Consider the following 20,202-nt stretch of genomic DNA (forward strand, 5'->3'; position numbering starts at 1 on the left):
ATGAGTATTTTCTATCTGCAGACTTGTGAGGTCTCAGAGGAGTCTGCATTAGCGTGGTTTCACAGGGATAGCAGGAAGGCAAGCATCTACTAATGATCATTAGCATATAAAGGTTTTTATGCAAATGTGGCTCAGCTTTGCTAATGTTTATGGACACCAGTCACTGCACCATGGTACCACTGTGACACTGTTTAAAATTTACCGGCTCTTTCTCCTTTAAGTTGCAGCATATTGGGACCACCCTCAGATTTAACATGGCATCATCACATCATGGCACAAACACGGTGAATGTTCTCCTACAAGCATGGACTGGTTTACTCAAGCACTGTTGATAAAATAAAAGCCCACATATCAGAGACCATTACTGTGGCTCTCCACGGTTCATAGGCCACGACATGACCACTCTGTTTCTATAACACTCCAGCAGGAAGGGGCGGGGGCTGATGGTGAGATGTCATTTCGCTGGAGCCTTGTGGTTGTAAATATGAGTAGGAAGTATGGGACATTTCTGACAGGTGCGATATCTACTTCTTGGCAAAAACAAATGCAGAGGTGTTTACAACCTGATGCCAAAAGCCTGCAAACAAACAGCTTAGTGTAAATAAAATCCAATCAGTGCAGCTATGTAATAAGTTCTAATCCTCAAGTTTTTTTTCATGAAAATGAACTTCTGATACAGACAGTTTCAAGAAAGGAGGACCGGTGATTAGAGTTTAAAGGTGGAGCTGGCAGGATTTTCCTAATGAAAATAAAATATAGACTTAAGCATAAGAAATCCGGCTTAATTATCACTTCTACTCATGTGATAGTCAATGTGTCTGGCGACTAGGACTAAAGAACTGCTGCCGTGAGCACAGAAATCTATAGGGTGTGGGCCAAGCCTGAGTGGCAGAGCCACCGAGGTGACTGTGGCTCAGCAGCCCAGACGGATATTGGTGTGAAATGCCGGCCTGAACCGGCCCGCCGTTGGGTCGGGTCGGTTCGGGTCAGGGCCGGGCTTGGGCTCGGGCTCGGGCTGAGAATCTAAACTCTACCCACCACTCCGACATACCACCATTCCGACATGCCATCGTCCCACCATTCCAACAAGGCTTTCAATATAAGGAAATGTGCGTTACTCAACAGGTGACTCCCGCCTACTTATCTGGACTCTATCTATCTGGCCCGTCTAGCCTCTACCTGGTCTTTTTAACCAACTTAACCAACTCCTTTCTTCATTGCCTAAGCCCAACCAGTGCAAAATCTTTTGGGGAAAAAAATACGCTATTACAGTAAAGGAATTGTCAGAAAGGCAGGATGTTTAAAAAAAGAAGAAAAGAAATAAGAAGAAAGAAGAAATAAATACTGTCATTCCGACCAAAGGAGGCAGGAATTGTAGGAAAGGCAGGACATTTGATAGAAAACTAAGTGTTGCCATTTAGACAATTAGAGGCCTATGTCGGATGGGATGTCGGAATGGCAGTTGCCTCCCGGGTCAGTCCTGACAACTTTTGTCAGGGGCAGGGGGCGTGGCAGGAGGGGCCAAAATTGAATGTTGTGTTTGCAAACTGCAACGAACAAACCTACAGACTATACCTTTAAATCCATGCTACTGATCTCATCTGCAATGGTGCAACCTTCAACCTTCATTCCTTCTCATTCATTAGACACACTGCTTATCCTATTAGGTCTACAGAGGTCAGTTCCAGCTGACACTGGACCAGTGTTGGGGTACACCATTATCATGTCGCACCAAACAACCACTCACACCTACAGTTCATTTAGATTCACCTATTAACCTGCCAGTGTTTGTATTGTTGGAGGAGACTGGAGTAATTGGAGGAAACCTACACTAGAACAAGGACAACATGCAGACTCTGGATGTGACTAAATGTGTTGAGCAGCATCACTGGTGCAATTAGTGTTCATAAGTCAAATCTACTGCTGGATAAAAGTGGATTTTTTTCTTTTCTCACCATATGTTCGAGCGGCACCCTGAGGAGACAGCACCCTGCTCAGTAGCCCTCTGGTTGCTTGACAACCCCCTAGTCCAGCTTGTTTACTATTAAACTAACTCGTTAATAAACCACTACAAAGACATAACACCACAGAAACAGAGTATAATTAGCTGATATGTGGAAAACAGAAGGGTGAGGATAGGTAATGAGAATAATATAGGAATAAAAATAGTAAATAAGTAAAATTTATGAATGGAGACAGGCATTGGGAGAGTGGCCAGTAAAAGAAAGGGAGATAATGGGTGGAGGAGTTTGGTATAGAAGTCTTCCCTGTCTTGTCCAGGTGGTTTAACACAGAAAACAAACTATAGTTCTCGATAATTCACCAATCATCTCCTCACCGTCATGCCAAGGAAGGGTTTGGGAGAACTTATGAGTCATCAAAACACTTTAGGAGTTCCAGGGAGCTCGTCATTGTAAACCATTGGATGTATGATGTGAACACGGAAGAACATCTCGCAGCAAATCTGGCGCATGCGCACAACAAACATCAACAGAGCCACTGGGAGCTACTGCTACAACAAGGCTTGAATCTTTTTGGACGATTCAAAAGTGAGCACTATCCGCCACCATTATATGGAAATTTGTTGCCAGCCGGACCCCCACCCCCCTGGAACTCCTAAAGAGTTTTGATGACTCTCCAAAACTCCAAACCCTTCCTTGGCATGACGGTGAGTAGAAAATTGGTGAATTATTGATTTTGGGTGAAGTATCCCTTTTAAACAAGCAGACATTCGCAAAATTTTGCAGAGTGACAAAAAAAAATTTAACTGTAATGCTTTACTGTAGGTTTTAGTTTTATGCCAATCAGGATTTCTCATCTCTGTAATTCCTGCTGAAGTCTGCACACAGTCAGCACGGTTAGAAATATCAGGGCTCGTTTTTCTGCCTTCACTGCCGTTCATTCTTGTAGAATATGAAAAACATCTTCTACAGAGAGAGATAGAGAAGTCATCAGGAAGTCTTTGTCTGGTTTAAGTTTTTATTTCAGTGTTGTGCCCTGTATCAGTTTGTACGGGGACATTATGAGCCACTGTGTTCGCTGTCAGTCAACACCGACGCCGACAAGGTCTTAAATAACAAAGGAGGTCGTTTGTCAGTGCAGAACAGCCCATTTGACTTTTACAAAAACCAATTGTGGGAGTGACTTTACTGTTAATGTGACTCTGAGGACCTAAAACACAAAAAAATAAACAGCAGAAGTTGTTCGACTTTCATTGAGTGATTTTAAGACAGAGTAATAAATACTCTGTCATTCCTTGTTATTTTAATTAATGTTTTTCAATCATAATGAGACACAGCCCAATTAATATTGTTTAATTAACAAGCACAACTTCAGCACAATAACTAATAAATCTTACCATTAAAACATGAACAAAATATTTACAAGAAATGAAATTGACCTGCTATTGGAGGCTGAGCTGCACATTCCCTCCGGTCTGCATGGATCAGACGCAGTGGGAAATCACTGCAGAGGTGGTTATGTTGTGTGTCTTGGCCTCGGACAGACGACTCCTCATGGCCAATTTAATATCACTCTGAAGGCTGAGCCTGCACTCTGCAGCAGCACTGGAGACTGAACTACCAGCACCAGCTCACAGCAGAAAGTCTGCTACAATACCAGTCATCTATATGGGATTATTGACAGCAAAAACCTTTCTGATTTTTCTAATGACAATTGAAGGTCCCATATTTTACATTTTCCCTGTGTTTTATTTTAAGTGTTGATGCATAAGAACATATTTTTGTGGTTTTAAGAACAAAAGAACATCTCAGTGTAGTTTCACATCTCCGCTCTCTGGAGCTCTTCAACAACAGGTCACTGAGCAAATCAGATGAGAGGAGGTTCTGAGTCTGTCTTCTAACCGGTTGCCTGTTTACTGAACCATCAAGTAACAACACAGCAGCTGTCTGGTAAACTCTCAGAGAAACCAAATCCTGCAAGGTGGGATGGTGGCTCCAGCTGGGCTCAGGGCATGGCTGAGAGGCCATGATGCTCTGTTGTGACATCACAAAGTTACACAAGTGGAAATGGCTCAATTTCTGGATACAGGCTGGGTGCATTTGTCTGTGGACCGAGCACTTTGATTACACAACATGTCTAGGTTCTTTACTGTGAAAGTATCAAAGAAGACATGGACATCAACCTTTATACTATAAGACCTTTAAAGCAGAAGTGTTTGGTCCGAAACACGGGTCTGTCAGTCACTCTGCTCTGCTGTAAGCCGGGGAGAAAACTTTCCTTGTATCCTACAACCTTTATCCAATGAGGAGAGAGAACGGCATAAAGGGGCGTTCCTCTCTGTGTGTGCAGCCAAGGGATGCGCGTGAATGTGGCGACGTAGGGACGAGGGTGGGGACTGCTAACTCCATCGGCTGACAAGAAGTTAGCCAAAACGACCGGATCGCTTACTTCTGCTTTAATGTTGTAAAATATCCAGGACGCTGCGCTAAACAGAGAACTAATAAAATCCTATAAATATGATAGCAATAATTATTCATCACAATGTTTAAAACTCCTGTTTTTAAATGCATTTGACTGCATTCACCTGTCTATTCCACACCATCTCTCTCCACCTGCTGCACTCTGGCCCGATGGTCCTGCTGCTCCCTCCACCTCCCTGTGGTGGCTTATGTATGTTTTGTGCATCTTACTCCATCCATCTTTCATGAGATGAACTAGTCATGAACATTGTCATTTTATAAATGTGTGAAATATTTTTTTTCTCCTGACAGAGTTGAAGTTACAGTCAAGGTCAGATCACAAGGCCGTGGTGTGTGTTTTTTTCTTCTAAACTTGGCCGGCTCACAGACTCCCACTCCGCTGTCTGACCTGTGCCTATGAGCTCTCATTCACTTGCAGCCCGCTCCTCCAGGGCAGTCCCAGGATCAGCTGACTGTGCAAGGAACTGCTGCCTTAATAAATCAAGAACTAATATACACATATAGCAAAACAAAGCCATCGTTTGTCTGATAAATCTGCCCCCCGATTGTTTAGGCACTGGTAAAATAAAACAGCCTCGCTGAAACGTTCAAAGAGCTCAATCATGAAACAAGACCGAAAAAACGGCTGGGCTTTAATGTGGCATGCGTGTCTTGTATTATTAGAAAAACACAAGGAAAAATATATTACATGTATTATTATAGCAGACAGGGAGAGTGGAGTATGTGCTCTAACTCTTAATGGCACCATTAACTGAAAATGCAACAGGACACCATACACATCCATTTACAGACGGCTTCCCAGTAGCTCCTTAACTGTAAATAATATCCAGTCCCCAGATGAACCAAAGTGTATGAATACACAACAAGTAGCACACACACACACACACACAAACCATTTGGAAGCATGTTACCTGGGAGGACCAGGAACAGGTGTCCCTCTCCCGCGGGTGGCCGACTTGCCCCTCACCGCCGGCACCTTGGCATCCTCGGAGCCGCCGTTCAGGTATGTGAGCTCCTGCAGCTGGGCCTGTCTGATCTCATCATTGTAATCCTGCACACAGAGAGCCAGCATGTTCACACACACACACACACTGCAATAGACTCGCTTTCAATTACTCTGTATTAAATTACGTCCTTTATCTCCAGGGCTGCAGCCCCGGGAATATCTAATTAATGTACTTTACAGTACTGCCGTGACCGCTGTTCCTGAGGCAGCTAAACATTTCAGATATCCTGTTGATAAATCCTCGGGACCCCCCCTCCTTTTTTTTTTTTTTTTCTTTTGCTTTCATCTCCTCATAACCCGTTGTTGTTGTTGTTTTGCAGCCAAATTAAAATACATAATTAACACGGAAATGGCTCTTTAATCATGAAATGACTGATATGATTGTCATGTGTCCGCTCTATCGATAAATATGTTTTGTGGCAACAGTGAGGAGAGGTAACGTTGAGCAGGGTGGGGTTGGGGAGGTGGCTAATTAATGATGAGATGTAAATCATCATAGCTCTGAGCGTTGGAGACATCATCCATAATGAATGGAGGAAGAGTAAATACGCTGCTGCCAAGAAGGAGGTTTGGCCCGTGCAGAAATATTCCCTCCTGCGCTCTTTTATTCCTGTTACAGCGCAGACTTCCCACCCAGAGTCACACACACTCAGCCAGATGCTTTAGACACACACACATGTAAACACACACACAAACACTGTGACGGACCCTGACAGAATTACAGTGCAAGTTACAGACAGTGGGTGTGAGTGGAGGAGCAAATCAATCAATCAATCAATTAATCAGGCTTTATTTGTAGAGCACTTTTCATGGCCACGGCAGCTCAAAGTGCTTCGCATGATAAAAACAAGGAACATAGGGAACACATGTTGGGAGACACACATACATTCACATGCACATACACATTCACACAATAATTTTAGAACATTGGATTTTAGAGACATCGGGGAAACGCTATCTTACACTCAATCATTTGCAGTGGGGAAAACACCAGATAAAATGAAGTAAAATAGATAAAGTGAGAAGACGAGGAAGACAGATAGAATGAAGTAAAATAGACAGGTGTAGTAGGATAAAATAGAATAAAAATGGATGAGTTAAAATAGAGTAAAAAAAGATAATAGTAATAAATAAATAAATAAGAAATAAAATAAAATGAATGTTTTATAACAATAAAAATAATAAGAATCAGTTAAAAGCCAGGCTAAAAGGGGAGGTCTTCAGTTTGCTTCTACAAATGTCCAGATTCTCTGCTCTCCTCAAGTCTTCAGGCGTCTGTTCCATAGGCGTGGGCCGCAGTGATGAAATGAGGCCTCACCATATTATGTTTTGTTTGCAACTTTTGGGATAATTGAAACAATTGAAACAAGACTGAAAAAACGGCTGAGGTTTAATGTGCTGCTGCCTTCATAAATCAATCAATAAACCATAGCTCGCTGCCTGAAGACCTGAGAGTTCTAAGGGCTCATATGTTAAAAGCAAATCAGATCTAAGTAACTGGGACCGAGACCATTAAGAGCTTTGAAAACCAAAGAGAGACAACAGAAACACCAGTGTGTGTGTGTGTGTGTGATATTGGAACATACCGGTATGAGAAACTTCTTGATCTCCTCCAGAGCGTGGCCCATCCTGGCATAGGCCTCGGCGGGCGGGGCGAACACCTCGATGAGGACGTGCAGGTCTTCGTTCAGGTGCTGGTATTTGGCCTCGCCGCTCTGCCGTAGCTCTTCTTCCTGATGGAAAAAACAACAACAACAACAAAGTTTGGTGTCATATATCGTCTGTCTAGGGAATGAATGTGAGTTAGCTGTCACACTCCACATCATTTATCTTATTTTTTTTATAATCCAGCAAGGATTTACTGCGGGGAGTTTTTCCATAACGGTTAGATAATGAGGTTTGATGCTTTAGTGCTGCAGAGTTGCGAAAAGACAAACAGAAAATATTTATGTGGGTTGTTGTAAACTTATATTCCTGCACGCAGGCAAATCCTTACAATCCACTCGACTGCCGCTGTCACAGTTAACCGATTGCTTTTGTCCTCACACAGCTGCCTGTCCTCATAACAAATGCATAGATGAAGTATGTGCTCGTGTGCACTTCATCATAATATCTGCTCTCGTTCTCGCTGTCGCTTCATCAAAACAAGTTCAGCGACTCTGGGAGGAAGAGTTATTTCATATGGTGCAATATTGACAATTTTTCTAAAATAATTGAGTACCTTGTGTAAAGAAAATGAGTAGCCTAATCATTCAAAAATTATCAATGGAGACAAAAAGTTGTTTAACTCAATGTGGGCAAAGAGTGTGCAGTGCAGGTGTGAGGGGGCTCTTGCGCTCCAGTCCCTCCAATGGAGATCAGCAGTCAGAGTAGGACCAGATGTAATCGCAAATGGTCTGTGATTCCACTCAGTGATGTTTTTTGACATCGTTCCAGTTAAATGAGACTCTCCAGTAGTCTGAGTCTCAGTTGGAACTGGCTCCCTGGGGTACGATACAGCAGCCGCCATGACTTAAATGCAAAAGAAGTGTTTTGTTTTTGTTTGTTTTTTAAGGTGTTCATATGCTACACTGTGGTACCTTCCTAAGAGTTGCTCATCATGACTGAAAGTTAGGGCGTGATGATTCTTCAGATTTTATTTTGGTCATGATTGTGGCCTCCAAAGAACAAAGTAGTCAAGAGAAAAGCAGTCGTGCCTTCCCATATTCAGATCTTTCACTTACCTCCCTTTTTCTACCAAAATTTGTAGATTGTGTGTTAACGGATAGTTCAACATTTTGTCAAATTGGCCCATTGCCATAATCCCTATAGTTTTAGCAGTAGGTTCATTACCTTTAATTGTTGGTGCAAGCTATTTTTAGAACGGTGGAGCAGAGCTGCTCAGAGCTACGCTACTGAGGCTCACGGGATTTCTTGGTTTCCCTCATCAGACTCATCAAATACACAATCCAACAACTCCAAAACGTTGTGACCTGCACATTCACCACGCTATGAGATAATAACAGAACGTTATGAGACTTGTTTTTGAGGTAAATGCAGAGACTGCTTGATGAAAAACTGCCCCCGTCAGGAACGCGCATCAACGGTTTTGCATGAATTTACCTCGCAAACAACTCGGCCTCGAGTTTGATGAGGGAAACCAGGAAATCCCATTCACCTCCGTAGCGTAGCTCTGAGCAGCTCGCGGCTCTGCTCTGCCGTTCTAAAAATAGCTTGCACCGACAATTGAAGGTAACGAACCTACTGCTAAAACTATAGGGATTATGGCAATGGGCCAATTTGCCAAAATGTTGAACTATCCCTTAAAACACAGCTAAACCGATTTTTTTTAAAAAGACACCCCACTGTTCACATCTTATATGTGCACAGGAGCAGTTACAACATGGAATTAATTTACCAGTTCATTTTTATGTGGCTGTGGTGTACTTTGAAGCTGTGTTTAATCCGGGTGTGCGAGGTAGCTGTGGTGTTTCTGGTTTAACAGCACGGTGCACAGGTGGTCGGCAGTGTCTGTGATCTGAAAACCTCATAGACACGATGCTGTTTTTTTTAAAATTTGTTTCTTCTATTTATTTTTAAGTGGATGTGTGCTATCTCCATAGTGCATGAGGGAATCATGTTAAATGATGGTCATCTCAATGATTTAGATGATGATTGTTGCAGCCCTGTAAAGAGCAGTTCAGCAACACAGTGACAGTGAATATTAGAATGAAAGAAATGATCTGTCACTGAGTGCACAATCATACAAGCTATGATATGATTATGATTTTTTTTTTTTAAGTCCAGAAGATAATTAAGGATAAACAGCACTTTAGTGTGTTTTCTTTCTGTTTGATTGATACAGTGTGATTTTAATAATTGTTTGTTTTATCTATGTGTGAACCGCAGGAAGACAAACAACCACTGTGTGGGAGATAATGGGGATCCAATAGATGTAAATAAATAAAAATGAAAGAGGCTATTAAAACACAAAGTGAAGGGAAGAGCTAAAACACCAGTGATGAAAATGGTGCACTTAATGACTATAGACTGATGTATAAGCTCTGTCACTCATGTTATTACAGACATACACTGTAACACATCTAAGGTTGTGTTTATTATTATTACAGAGACATCCCAACCAATCGTACAAAACAGTATCAGGACGAGTTCATTCCTGATGAACAAATCAGGTCAAAAAAAGCAGATTACATTTCTGGTCAGATTTCTCTGTTTAGCTCGTTTCCATACAAATGTAAGCATACAAATAAGAAAGTGCAGCAAAGGCTGATGGGAAAGGTCATAAAACAATACAGTGAACACATGGAAATCCTGATTCTGAAGCCTTTTGCTGATGGGCTCATCAGGTCACACAGGCGGTGGCTGTCACTGCCAATATGCTGTGAAGAACAACTGCTGCACCAGACTCACAGCTCACATCAAGTCCTTCTTGCCATGCATCAAACCCAACAACACAAATCAAACAGTAACTCACTTTAACAGAAGAAAATGGTCAGTGTCTGAGTCACACAAACAGCCAAACTGCACAACAAGTCGGCCATTTCTTTCCCATACCAATCCAGTCACCTGTTGCCGCCAGCGCAGAGGAACAGGCTTTAGCTTTAAGCAGGTGTAAGCAGGCATGAAGCACCAGTCAAATCTGTGAAAGTGGAGCAGATGTAAGTGGCTCCTCTCGACCTCGGACGGCACAAGCACAGTTCATTTTGATTTCAACAGGGAAGAAAGCCTTGTAAACAGTGAGGGGTCACGCAGGCCGTTCAGACCTGACAGAAGCAGGCCACTATAGTGTTATATGGCAAGAAATAGGACAGCAAGAACCCCCAAACGTCTCCCAACACATTACACAAAGGAAACAACAGGTTTGGCGTCCCAGTTTCCCTTTTTTTTTCAAAAAAAAAAGAAAAAAAGTCTTCTCCAGGGCCTTTCCAATGGCGGCAACTTCCTTTCCCCCCTTCTCCCTCTCCCAGCGCCATGCAAACCAATGTCTCTGATGTCACCTAATTATAAATAACCTTCTTTTAAGAGTGCCTGTGGTATGTTAATGATATGTTAATTTCCCCCCATAAATCTGTGCTTTACGAGCAGAGGGCTGCTTTGCACATAGCACCAGCGCTAACGGTGTTGAGCCGGGATGCAGATCTCTATCTCCTCTTCAATATTATTTGTTCTTGGTTTATTCACATGAAAAAAAGGGCTTCAACTATCAACAGCCAAAACAACAACAAAAAAAACTGAGGATATAATCTACTGTAATGTAAGCATAAATCATTTCAGGATTTTCATTTTTTTTTTTTTAAAGTATCCCTACTTTTAGTCCGTCTCTACAATCGTATGATCTATGCGACATGTCCAGTGTCATTTTGTTTGAAAGCAATCTGCATCATTTGCATATGATACAGTTGATATTGGAGCAGTTCTCATACATGGGAACTCTTCTCCCAGCGCTGATAAGAAGCATCCGTGATCCAGCTCAGTGCTTTAGCAGCTAAGCAGCCCACGGCAGGAGATTATAGCTGTCTGTTTCTCATATCTATTGCCAGCATCTTCCTCCTGTTTCTCTCTCTCTCTCTCACACACAGTAAATCTGCTTATGAAAAGTCGTTCACCCTGGAAACAGAGGGGCCAGGACGCCTTGGACACAGAAGCTCCAAGAGACAGAGCTTCTAGGTGAATAATGTTGAAATCTATGCGTGTACATTCAAATGAAATATTTAAGGCCAGACATTAGAAAAGGAGGAGAGGTTCTATTGTGTTCTATTATGCGGCGGCTAAACGACAGGTGATGCATCATGCTGTATAAAACAGCGCAGACATCTACTGCCGCAGCTCCATCGGCCTTGTTTATCTACACCTCTGACACTCAAAGTGGATTACAAACACAAAGAGCAGATTTCCTCTTTAACACTAATAAAATCATACACTCCCATACTGTAGATTCTGAACAAATGTATCTAGCAGCCTCGGCTTGGCAGCAGGACTCCAAATCTCAACCGACGAAGGGAGGCTATGCATCTACACTGTAGGCAAGGCAAGGACAGCTTTAAGCACTTTTAAGTCCAGGTTAAAAACATTTCTCTTTTCACGTGCTTATAGCTGAGGTCTTTTTAAGAACAAAAACTTTATATCTATTTTCTTTTATTTGCGCTGGCTTTTAACTCTGTTTTTTGTGTTTGTTTTTATTCTGTTTTATGCTTCTCTATGCTTATCTCTCTTCTCTTCCTCTCTTTTTTTAAAAATGTTTTGTCTTTATGTAAAGCACATTGAGTTGCCTTGGTATGAAATGCGCTATATAAATAAAGATGCCTTGCCTTGCCTTGCCTTGCCTTGCCTTGCCTTTACGGTGGTCCTGAGAGCTCAAAATACATACAAACAGACAAACAAGTAATTTCAGAAAATGCCCTCATCAGTTTGACAACGCATGCTGCCAATACACACAAAGTGTCAAATGCAGACACAGTCAAGGGAAAGTGGAAGTGCATTGTGTATAGGGATGGGAATTGATAAGAATTTAGCAATTCTGATTCCATTATCGATATTGCTTATCGATATGATTCCTTATCGATTATCTTATACATTCTCATTGGGTGAGGGAATAAAAGAGAAGTGGGTTTGTTTGCATTAATGGCTTTGACAGGACCGACCTGCCTGTAGAGGTTACAATACATAGCTTTTAGGTTAACACTACAGTATACACCACTGTGGCCTGTGGTGCAGCTGTGGTTACAGGACTTTCAATTTCATGTTTTTCTCGCATCTGTATTTTTTCTCACTAGTCAGCTTTAGTTTTCATATAGAAACCTGCCTTGGGACTGCGGCTGAAATTTAGCAGTTGTGCTAAGTCCGGCACATTTACACTGATGCTTAATGTGTCAGTGTTGATGAATGTGCACTGTCCCAATTCAATAAATAAAGAAATGAAATGAAATGAAATTTTTAAATGAGGATTGCGAGTGAGCGAGCAAACGAGTGAGAGAGAGCGCTAGAGAAAAGACACAGGGTGCGCACCATTCACCTAGCTACTGGCAAAATGAAAAGAGTTGGTTAGAAGTAAAGAGAGGGAAAAACAAAAGGAATGTCCAGGAGACGTAGGTTCAGGTTTACTGATGAGGAAACTGTCACTGTCAGCTGCACATCTGTCAGCAGGTCCACTCACTCCACGCAGACACGTCACTAACTTTATTTTGTGAGAACAAACTAGATGTTGATTTAGTAAACAGTGACAAGTCCACATGTGTGTCAGGTTACACACACAATACAGGTGTGTATGTGTGCCATAGGTGCTCAGGTCACTCAATCTCCACACGTGGAGGACTTTGATCTTTTATGCCTTCTGGATTGAGAACCGGTTACATGCTGTCATTCCGACATCCCACCACTGCGACATACAGTAGCACCATTCCGACAAACCGCTATTCCGACATGCCATCATCCCACCATTTCGACAAGGCTTTTAATATAAGGAAATGTGCATCACTCAACAGGTGACTCCCTCCTACTTACTGTATCTGGACTCTCTCTATCTATCTGGCCTGTCTAGCCTCTACCTGGTCTTTTTACTAAACTTAACCAACTCCTTCCTTCATTGCCTAAACCCAACCAGTGCAAAATATTTTTGGGGAAAAAGGCGCTAATAAAGGAACTGTCAGAAAGGCAGGATGTTTAAAGAAAGAAAAGAAAAAATCAGCAAAAAGAAAAAAGCAGAATAAGCGGAATCATTAAGCAGACATGCACATGATGCCAAGTAATTGATCCAAGTCTGGATTCCCACCTCTAGAAACTGCATTCCTACCCCATCAGTAAAGTTACATAGTATGTTTCAGCCGGCCTGACCCCGCTCTGCAGCAGCGTCACGATTCATCCTATTCACCATTGTTCTACCACTTTAAATTAGTTTTCAAATATTATTTCAAGTTTGAAAAACTACATAATAGTGTTGCCTTAAAAATAAAACAGGAAGTGATGTGACAAAGACAGAAAACTGAACTAAAAATAAACTAAAAAAACAATGGACAGCATTTACTGACTGGTCCTGACGACAAGTGTCTGTGTTTGTGCCATTTGAAGTTGAGTGTGTGTTGTTATATCATATCACACCCATTCAAGTACATCCATTAGGAGTGAAACTGATTTTTTGTCTTGTGAATTTGTAGTGAATTGAGCTCTCTGGGCCACCGTAGATATTCCCTGGTTAAAAAGAAAAATGCAGCGCTTCATACAGTAATGGCTGACTTTGCAAACAGTGAAGAGATGATGTGACAACATGATGAACTAGATAATGATGATAATAATAGCTTGGGTAGCCGCTTTATCATTGGGAGCAAAACAGCCCATTGATTAGTGCGACAGTGTCAATATCATCATTAACTGAGTCTGCCAGTTTACAGTTTGGTGCAAAACCCTGTCGCCCTGACGTTTTATCTCCCATTATTCATATCCTGCTTAATATGATCTCAATTACACCTTTCCCAGCAAACACAGCTGGGTTTATAATCTGCTCAGACAATGAAGGTGTTTCTTTTGAAATCCTACAGTTTGTCTATAAAGCACTAAATGGTCCAAATCCACCTCTGAGCTGTGAAGCCTCCAGACTGAGACACCGACTATGTTTACATGCAGTCAGTAACCCTTTCATGACCGGAATATTAGCAATGAACCCAGTTGCGCACGGCCATGTAAACACCAGTAAACCTTTTGAAAAACCAGAATATGCTCATATTCCTTTTTTTTTTTTAAAGAAGACCCCTGGGTTACTCCTTTTCTCCTTATACACCTATACTGACTACTGTATATACATGCAGTCAATAACGCTTTCATAACCAGAATATTAGCAATAACCCAGTTGCACAGGGCCATGTAAATGCAGCCGATGTTAATCTGGCCCTCTGCGTTGTGTTTCGGTATACAGACTGCCCCAGGTGGAGTTCAAACCCTGGTCTCCTGCACGGCGGGTGACGATGCAAACCGTTGTGCCAAGCGGTTTGCACGTCCTTTATGGGTGAGAGAGTGCACCCGGACCCTCCGTTACATAAACACCAAATTAAGCGTATAGCGTTAGTTCTGGCAGGCCATGACGTCAAGCTCTAATCAGCACAGCGTAACTGTCTTCACCTGTGCAGGTCAGCTGATGGCTCAGCTGACTCCCCTATTGGGGAACTGCATTCAGGGCGCGCTGTTTAAACTGCTGTAGCCCGACGTCACCTCCCTTGCTGCTGCTGCTTCCTCTGCCGGCTTTTTTGCAACCCACCTCCGCCCCAGCTCCTCCTGTCATTATATCTTGTTGGTTGCTCTGCTCTGTCTGGGTTTTCTTTGCTGCTGCGCTCCCTGCTTATGCCGTTCATGATGGCTCGTGAAGGGCAGGAAGGTGCTCTTCCTGCCTCAGGCTTTCCACGCAAGCGCGTGGAAGAGCAGGGGGTCCCAGAACAGTACCATACCGCCAAATTAAACTGTGCAAGTAAATAAATATTATTTTGACATAGTGGTCCTGACAGAATAATTATTTTGAAAAACCTGAAAATGACTCTTGGGTTACTCCTTTTCTAACATGAATATTTGGTCATGTATACGCCGGGATATCGGGATATCCCCATCGAAAGGAACATTCATTTGTGTTCTCTGCATGTTCTATTTGCAAGGAATCTTGCTCTTTCGAGTACAGAAACTACTTGTAAACAACGTTCTCGCCTTCCATTAATGGAGAAAGTGACAAAGAATAGAAGTGGTGGTGGGTCAGTAATAGGGCTGAACGATTAATTGCATTTGCAATTAAATTGTGATATGATAAAACACAAATTCAAAATCGCAGGCTGCGATTATGCTCTAGTCACGTGTCACGCAAGTGAGAGAGGAGTTGTGGATGAAAACAGGCAACATCGCCACACTGTTACTGACGTCAGGCTCAGCTGAACAACTTTAATGTCAGAGAGGAGCAGTATTTCATTGTGTGGAACGACTCCGTTTTTTTTTTTATTTGTGCACAACGTCAGGTGACACCACCGACCTGTAGATCAGCAGCTCTGTCAAACACTGCATATGATCGATGATGGCTAAAACGCTGATGAGCAGTGAGTTGAACGAGTCACTAACTGAAGTGTCCAGTGTTTCCTCTACATTCATTGAGGAGTGGCGGGCCACTATTCCTTAATCCTACCCGCCGATTACCATGTATACAGGAATAACCCTGTTTGCTCACACATGTAAACAGGTTATTCTGAATGTTTCAGAAACCGGAATATTGACCTTAACCCAAATATTGACTTCATGTAAACGTAGTTACTGAGCAACACACTCCACACTCAATGTTCCTTCAATGAGAAGCCAGCAAGGTGAAGCAGCTTTTAGTTTCTGTCTGAACTGAGATCTGCTGAGACCATCAGCTCATTTCAATCAGTGCTTTTTCTTTTGTTCCTTTTTAATATCAATGCAGTGCTTATTTTAAAACAATGCCCAATGTGTCTGAGCTGACTTTTTTTCCCAATCATGATAAATATTTTCATTTATTCATTTTCCTTTCATCCTTTTCAAAGGCTACTTCCTCTTATTTATGGTTCTATTTTTAACTTATTCCCACGCCTCTGTGAAGTGCTTTGATTCGTCTCGTGTCTGCAATAGCGCTACAAAAATAAACTCGTCTTCACGGCAGCAGTTCACCGAAAAGTAACGGCGAAGGGAAATGTGATTGCTTTTGTCTATCGGGGAAATTAAAGAGGGAGTCCAGAATCCTGTGGAAGAAAATGGATGAGTTAATCACAGTGCTAACGAGTAGGGGGCGCGGAGCACGGACGCCTTTACATCACATCCCCCCACGTGCGCTGACAGCGGCAGGACCAAACCGAGGTTCCACAGACTCAGCCTCTCTCTCTCTCTGCGCTCACTCCGCTGTCAGCACCAGATCAAGGTCCCGCAGCAGCAAATATTTGAGCAATTACCTCAGCTCTTTACACCGTCTGAAAGAGCTTAAGAGGGGACATATTGAACGGTGAACATGTTTCATCCTCCAACACATCTGGTTTTATGTGAGTATAGCAAGACCACAATTAGATTTCCATCTCCTGTCTTCAGCAGGATGAGACTGTACATTATCTCCTTAGCAGTCAACACAGCAGCATGTACAGTACAGTACATCACAGTGTGGATTTCATCTGTATAAATAGAAACCGGTCATTTAAGGGAAGAGAGCCTTTCAATAAGGGAGAGACAGCTTTGTTTTAAAAAAAAAAAAAGAATAGGCCCCGTCTTGCTCCTCTGCAGCGGTCTCAGTGCCCAACGCCACACTGACACACGCTGTGCTGCTGGAAACAGAAAGTCAGCAGCAGCAGCTGAAGATGAAGTAGTAGTAGTAGGTCTCTCTAGCAAGCCCCCACCCCCCCAACCTTTAAAAAAGAGGACGCAGCCCTGCATGGAGAAAGCTGTCAGTCATAAATCCCGCAGCGGGGTTTATGCACGACAGGTAAGGGCTGTCGAGGTCAGCACATCTCCGTGACAGATCTTTTTGCTCTTGGTTTGCACGAGAGGAGTCGACCATCAAAGACTATTGATCACGGTAATCAAAAAAAAAAAAAAAAAAAAGAGCGTGCTGTATGATGGCGAAAGAAATTCATCGCCGCCAACAAATCACCTCCGACAAACAGAGAGAGCGGAGGGACGCCGGCGAGCTAAGTGAAGTCGATATATTCCCAGTTAACCGGTCCAGACTGCAATCAATCCTGCTGCTAAAGAGCCGCCGCTACACAGCTACTAAATATCTACTGTTTATCTACCGACATGAGCAAGATGATGGAGAGTTGTAAAACTGGATCATGGTTAAGATTTCCACCCAGATTCACTCTTTCTCCTACACGTCATTATGAACTGTGCTCTTCTTCACCTGTGTCAGAGGTCATGTGAGAATAAAACCACTGTAAGCATAAACAGTGAAACCTGACCATGAAACTGTTTGGCGCAGCCCTCAGCATCATTCACATTTCCAAAGTTGTTTTCAGGGCTGAAGCTGTTTTTTTTGTTGTTTTTTTGCCCTTACTCTGTCCATGAGACCAAAGAGCTGTCAGCCAAATCTAACTATGGTTACTAAGGGTGACGACTCACATCTTTTTCAACACAAGACAAATATATAAACACGCTTTTGTTCTTTTCTTTTCTCTTTTGAATCATTTTCCTCTTAACTATAACAGAGAAATGAAAAGTGAAGACAAGAAAATTAGCATGTAATTTAAAACTCATTTAGCTAAAGTTTTGGTCCAATCATCTAAAACATATCAAGTACATTTCAGAGGAGCTGCTGAGCACAAATTTCAATTATTATAGACAGTTTTCAGAAAATATAATTTTACCATCAGAGTAGGTGGGAAAATATATATCATTGTCGAAAACACACAAGAATCACTTAGTTGACTGAAAGAAGATTAATCTGTAATCATTCTGATGATCAGTTAATAGGTTTTTTTTTTGGAAAGAAAAATAGCAAAAAGATATCTGTAGTTTCTGCTTCTAAAATGTGTGAATATATTCTTGTTTCTTAGTTTTATCTGATAATAAACTAAATATTCCTCCATTTCCAATTGGTCAGAAAAACTTAATTCTATGTGTAATATTGGTACATAAATGTATGCAAATGTATTAGTTACTCTCTCTCTCTCTCTCTCTCTAGGCTAGATGAATTGATAATGAATAGAATGATAAGACGCAGCCTTAATTCACAGCTCTGTGAACAGAGAGGCTAAAGTTTGATGGGAACCGTCTGTCACCCTGAGTCAAAACATTAGTTTCTCAAAAATGTGATTCAAATTGGATTTTCATTGGGCCCCCTTCATTAAAATCTCTCTTTTTCAACTTTAAAGACAGGTCCAGCCCACCTTGATTTCAAACCATGTGACAGACCTGCTGCTGCTGCAGACAGAGATCAAATTAAAAAAAGGAAAGAGGTGGAAGTAAAAGCAGTAACAGGAGCCAGGAGAGCAGGGATAAAAATTGAAATAACAGACTGGAGTGTTACCTTTTCTTTGTCTCTCATGGATCCTTTTCCGAGAATTGACATCTTTGTGAGAGTGTCCTCTTGTAGTCTCTTTAACGAGTTCCCGCGTGGCCCGAGGAGTTTGCCAACAAAGTTAAACTGCAACAGAGAGGGAGAGCGCGGATCAATCAGAATCTGTGTGTTTGAGATAAAGAGCAAAGACATTTCTCGTGTCAATCACACGACGCGCGACTCGACTCGACTGAAGCCGCCGGAAACTTATCAGCAGTTTCTCTCTCTGGTCCACGTCTGGGATGGAATCACTGTGGAGACAGGAGGGGGGGGTCTTCACCTAGGTTCACCGTGTCGCCTTTTCATGGTGATAGTTATATTCCCTTGGCATAAAGTTAGCATAAAGTCAGCATTACATTCAGTGTGGACAGCGGTGAGGTCGTACTGCAGAGGAAACAATGAAGTCAGAGGCTTTTCAACCAAAGAAGGTAGAAAATGATCCTCTTTCATATCAGTCTGGCAAATACCCAGTTATAATTGATTGTTTTTTTAGGCTTTTATAGTTTAATTAAATTGAATACAAATCTGATACAGGATATACAATAGATACTCTACATCAGCCTCACAATATAGACAATAAACAACAAATATACCATTAGAAACTTCAATAACCCATACATAATATCACTTAAGTACATACTGTATATCAGAATACTCTGAAAAAATAATCTCCCACATTACCTCAAAGAAAAACAACAACAAACAAAAAAAACAAACAGGGGCAACAATTTCATAACCTCGCTTTATAATTATATAAAAAATCCTTATTTGACCAGAAATGATTGATGACATCACATTCAGACATGGGATTAATTTGGTTACTCTTCTCTGAACTGCTCCAATGTTTTCAATATATTTTACTTCATAGGGACACCAGACAGAGCTTGCAAATTCATTGTATGCCTTTTTTTTTTAAATGGACTGTGTAAATTGTTTTATTATCAGTGTGTTAACTCATTTAGCACCTTGTGTGTCTTTGATGGAAACCTAATTGCGTTTCCATGTCTCCCATAAAGCAAACCCAAACCATGTATCAAATATATTATATATACTGTTTATAAGCTCTGGTTAGCCTAATAACATGCAGCAGTACTTAGTTACTTATGCAGTTACAGCCTGTAGTGGTGCCGACGGCCTTCATCTCAGCCTGAAACCCACAACCTCCAGCGATAATATATGGAAGCTGCCTGAGAGGCGTAAACTGGGTCAGAACATGTCGACAAAACGCTGCTTTCCTTTTTTCCCTGTAGCTTTAATTGCTAAGGAGCGTGCAGTAACAGGAACAAGGTGACTCAGGCGATCACGTCCACGCTTCGATCCACTCTGAAGTTGTGAGCCTCAATGTGGATCTTGGCGGCCGGAGAGCGAGAAGACACTAAATGGAACTGAAACTGGTTGTGTTAGAAAGTGGATGTTGAAAAGTGACACGTCCTCTTTATCCTTGAACAGCGGAGACTGAGGTATGGACAGTCATAATAATGTTACATTTCTTTAAGATTTCAGAGCTAGATATTATAGATCCATTTTGCTTGGAAAAGATAATTTGCACGTACAAGGTTTTATCTTCTCAGCACAAGTTTAAATTACAATAATCTCCCAACTGGCTGTGTGGAATCCCATTTTATTAACACACATAAAATCATCACCATCAATCCAGCACATGCAGAGATATGCTGATATTTAGTCCTTATGTTAAGCTCCTACATATCCCACAATGCAACTACAGATCTTCTGAT

General features: G+C 41.9%; 1 protein-coding gene across 1 annotated transcript in view; it reads right to left on the bottom strand.

The window, feature by feature from the left end:
- khdrbs3 (KH domain containing, RNA binding, signal transduction associated 3) overlaps window positions 1-20,202 on the bottom strand; it is a 129,310-nt gene that overhangs the window by 39,449 nt on the left and 69,659 nt on the right. The window contains exons 3-5 of the mRNA XM_085792344.1: window positions 18,437-18,553; window positions 7,035-7,181; window positions 5,354-5,493 (exon numbers count right to left, since the gene is read on the bottom strand). Coding sequence (XP_085648470.1) covers window positions 5,354-5,493; window positions 7,035-7,181; window positions 18,437-18,553 — 404 coding nt within the window. The remainder of the gene's footprint in view (window positions 1-5,353; window positions 5,494-7,034; window positions 7,182-18,436; window positions 18,554-20,202) is intronic.

This window comes from Trachurus japonicus, chromosome 11 (assembly GCF_045865225.1).
Source record: "Trachurus japonicus isolate A0001 chromosome 11, Traja_1.0".
Classification (NCBI taxonomy): Eukaryota; Metazoa; Chordata; class Actinopteri; order Carangiformes; family Carangidae; genus Trachurus; species Trachurus japonicus.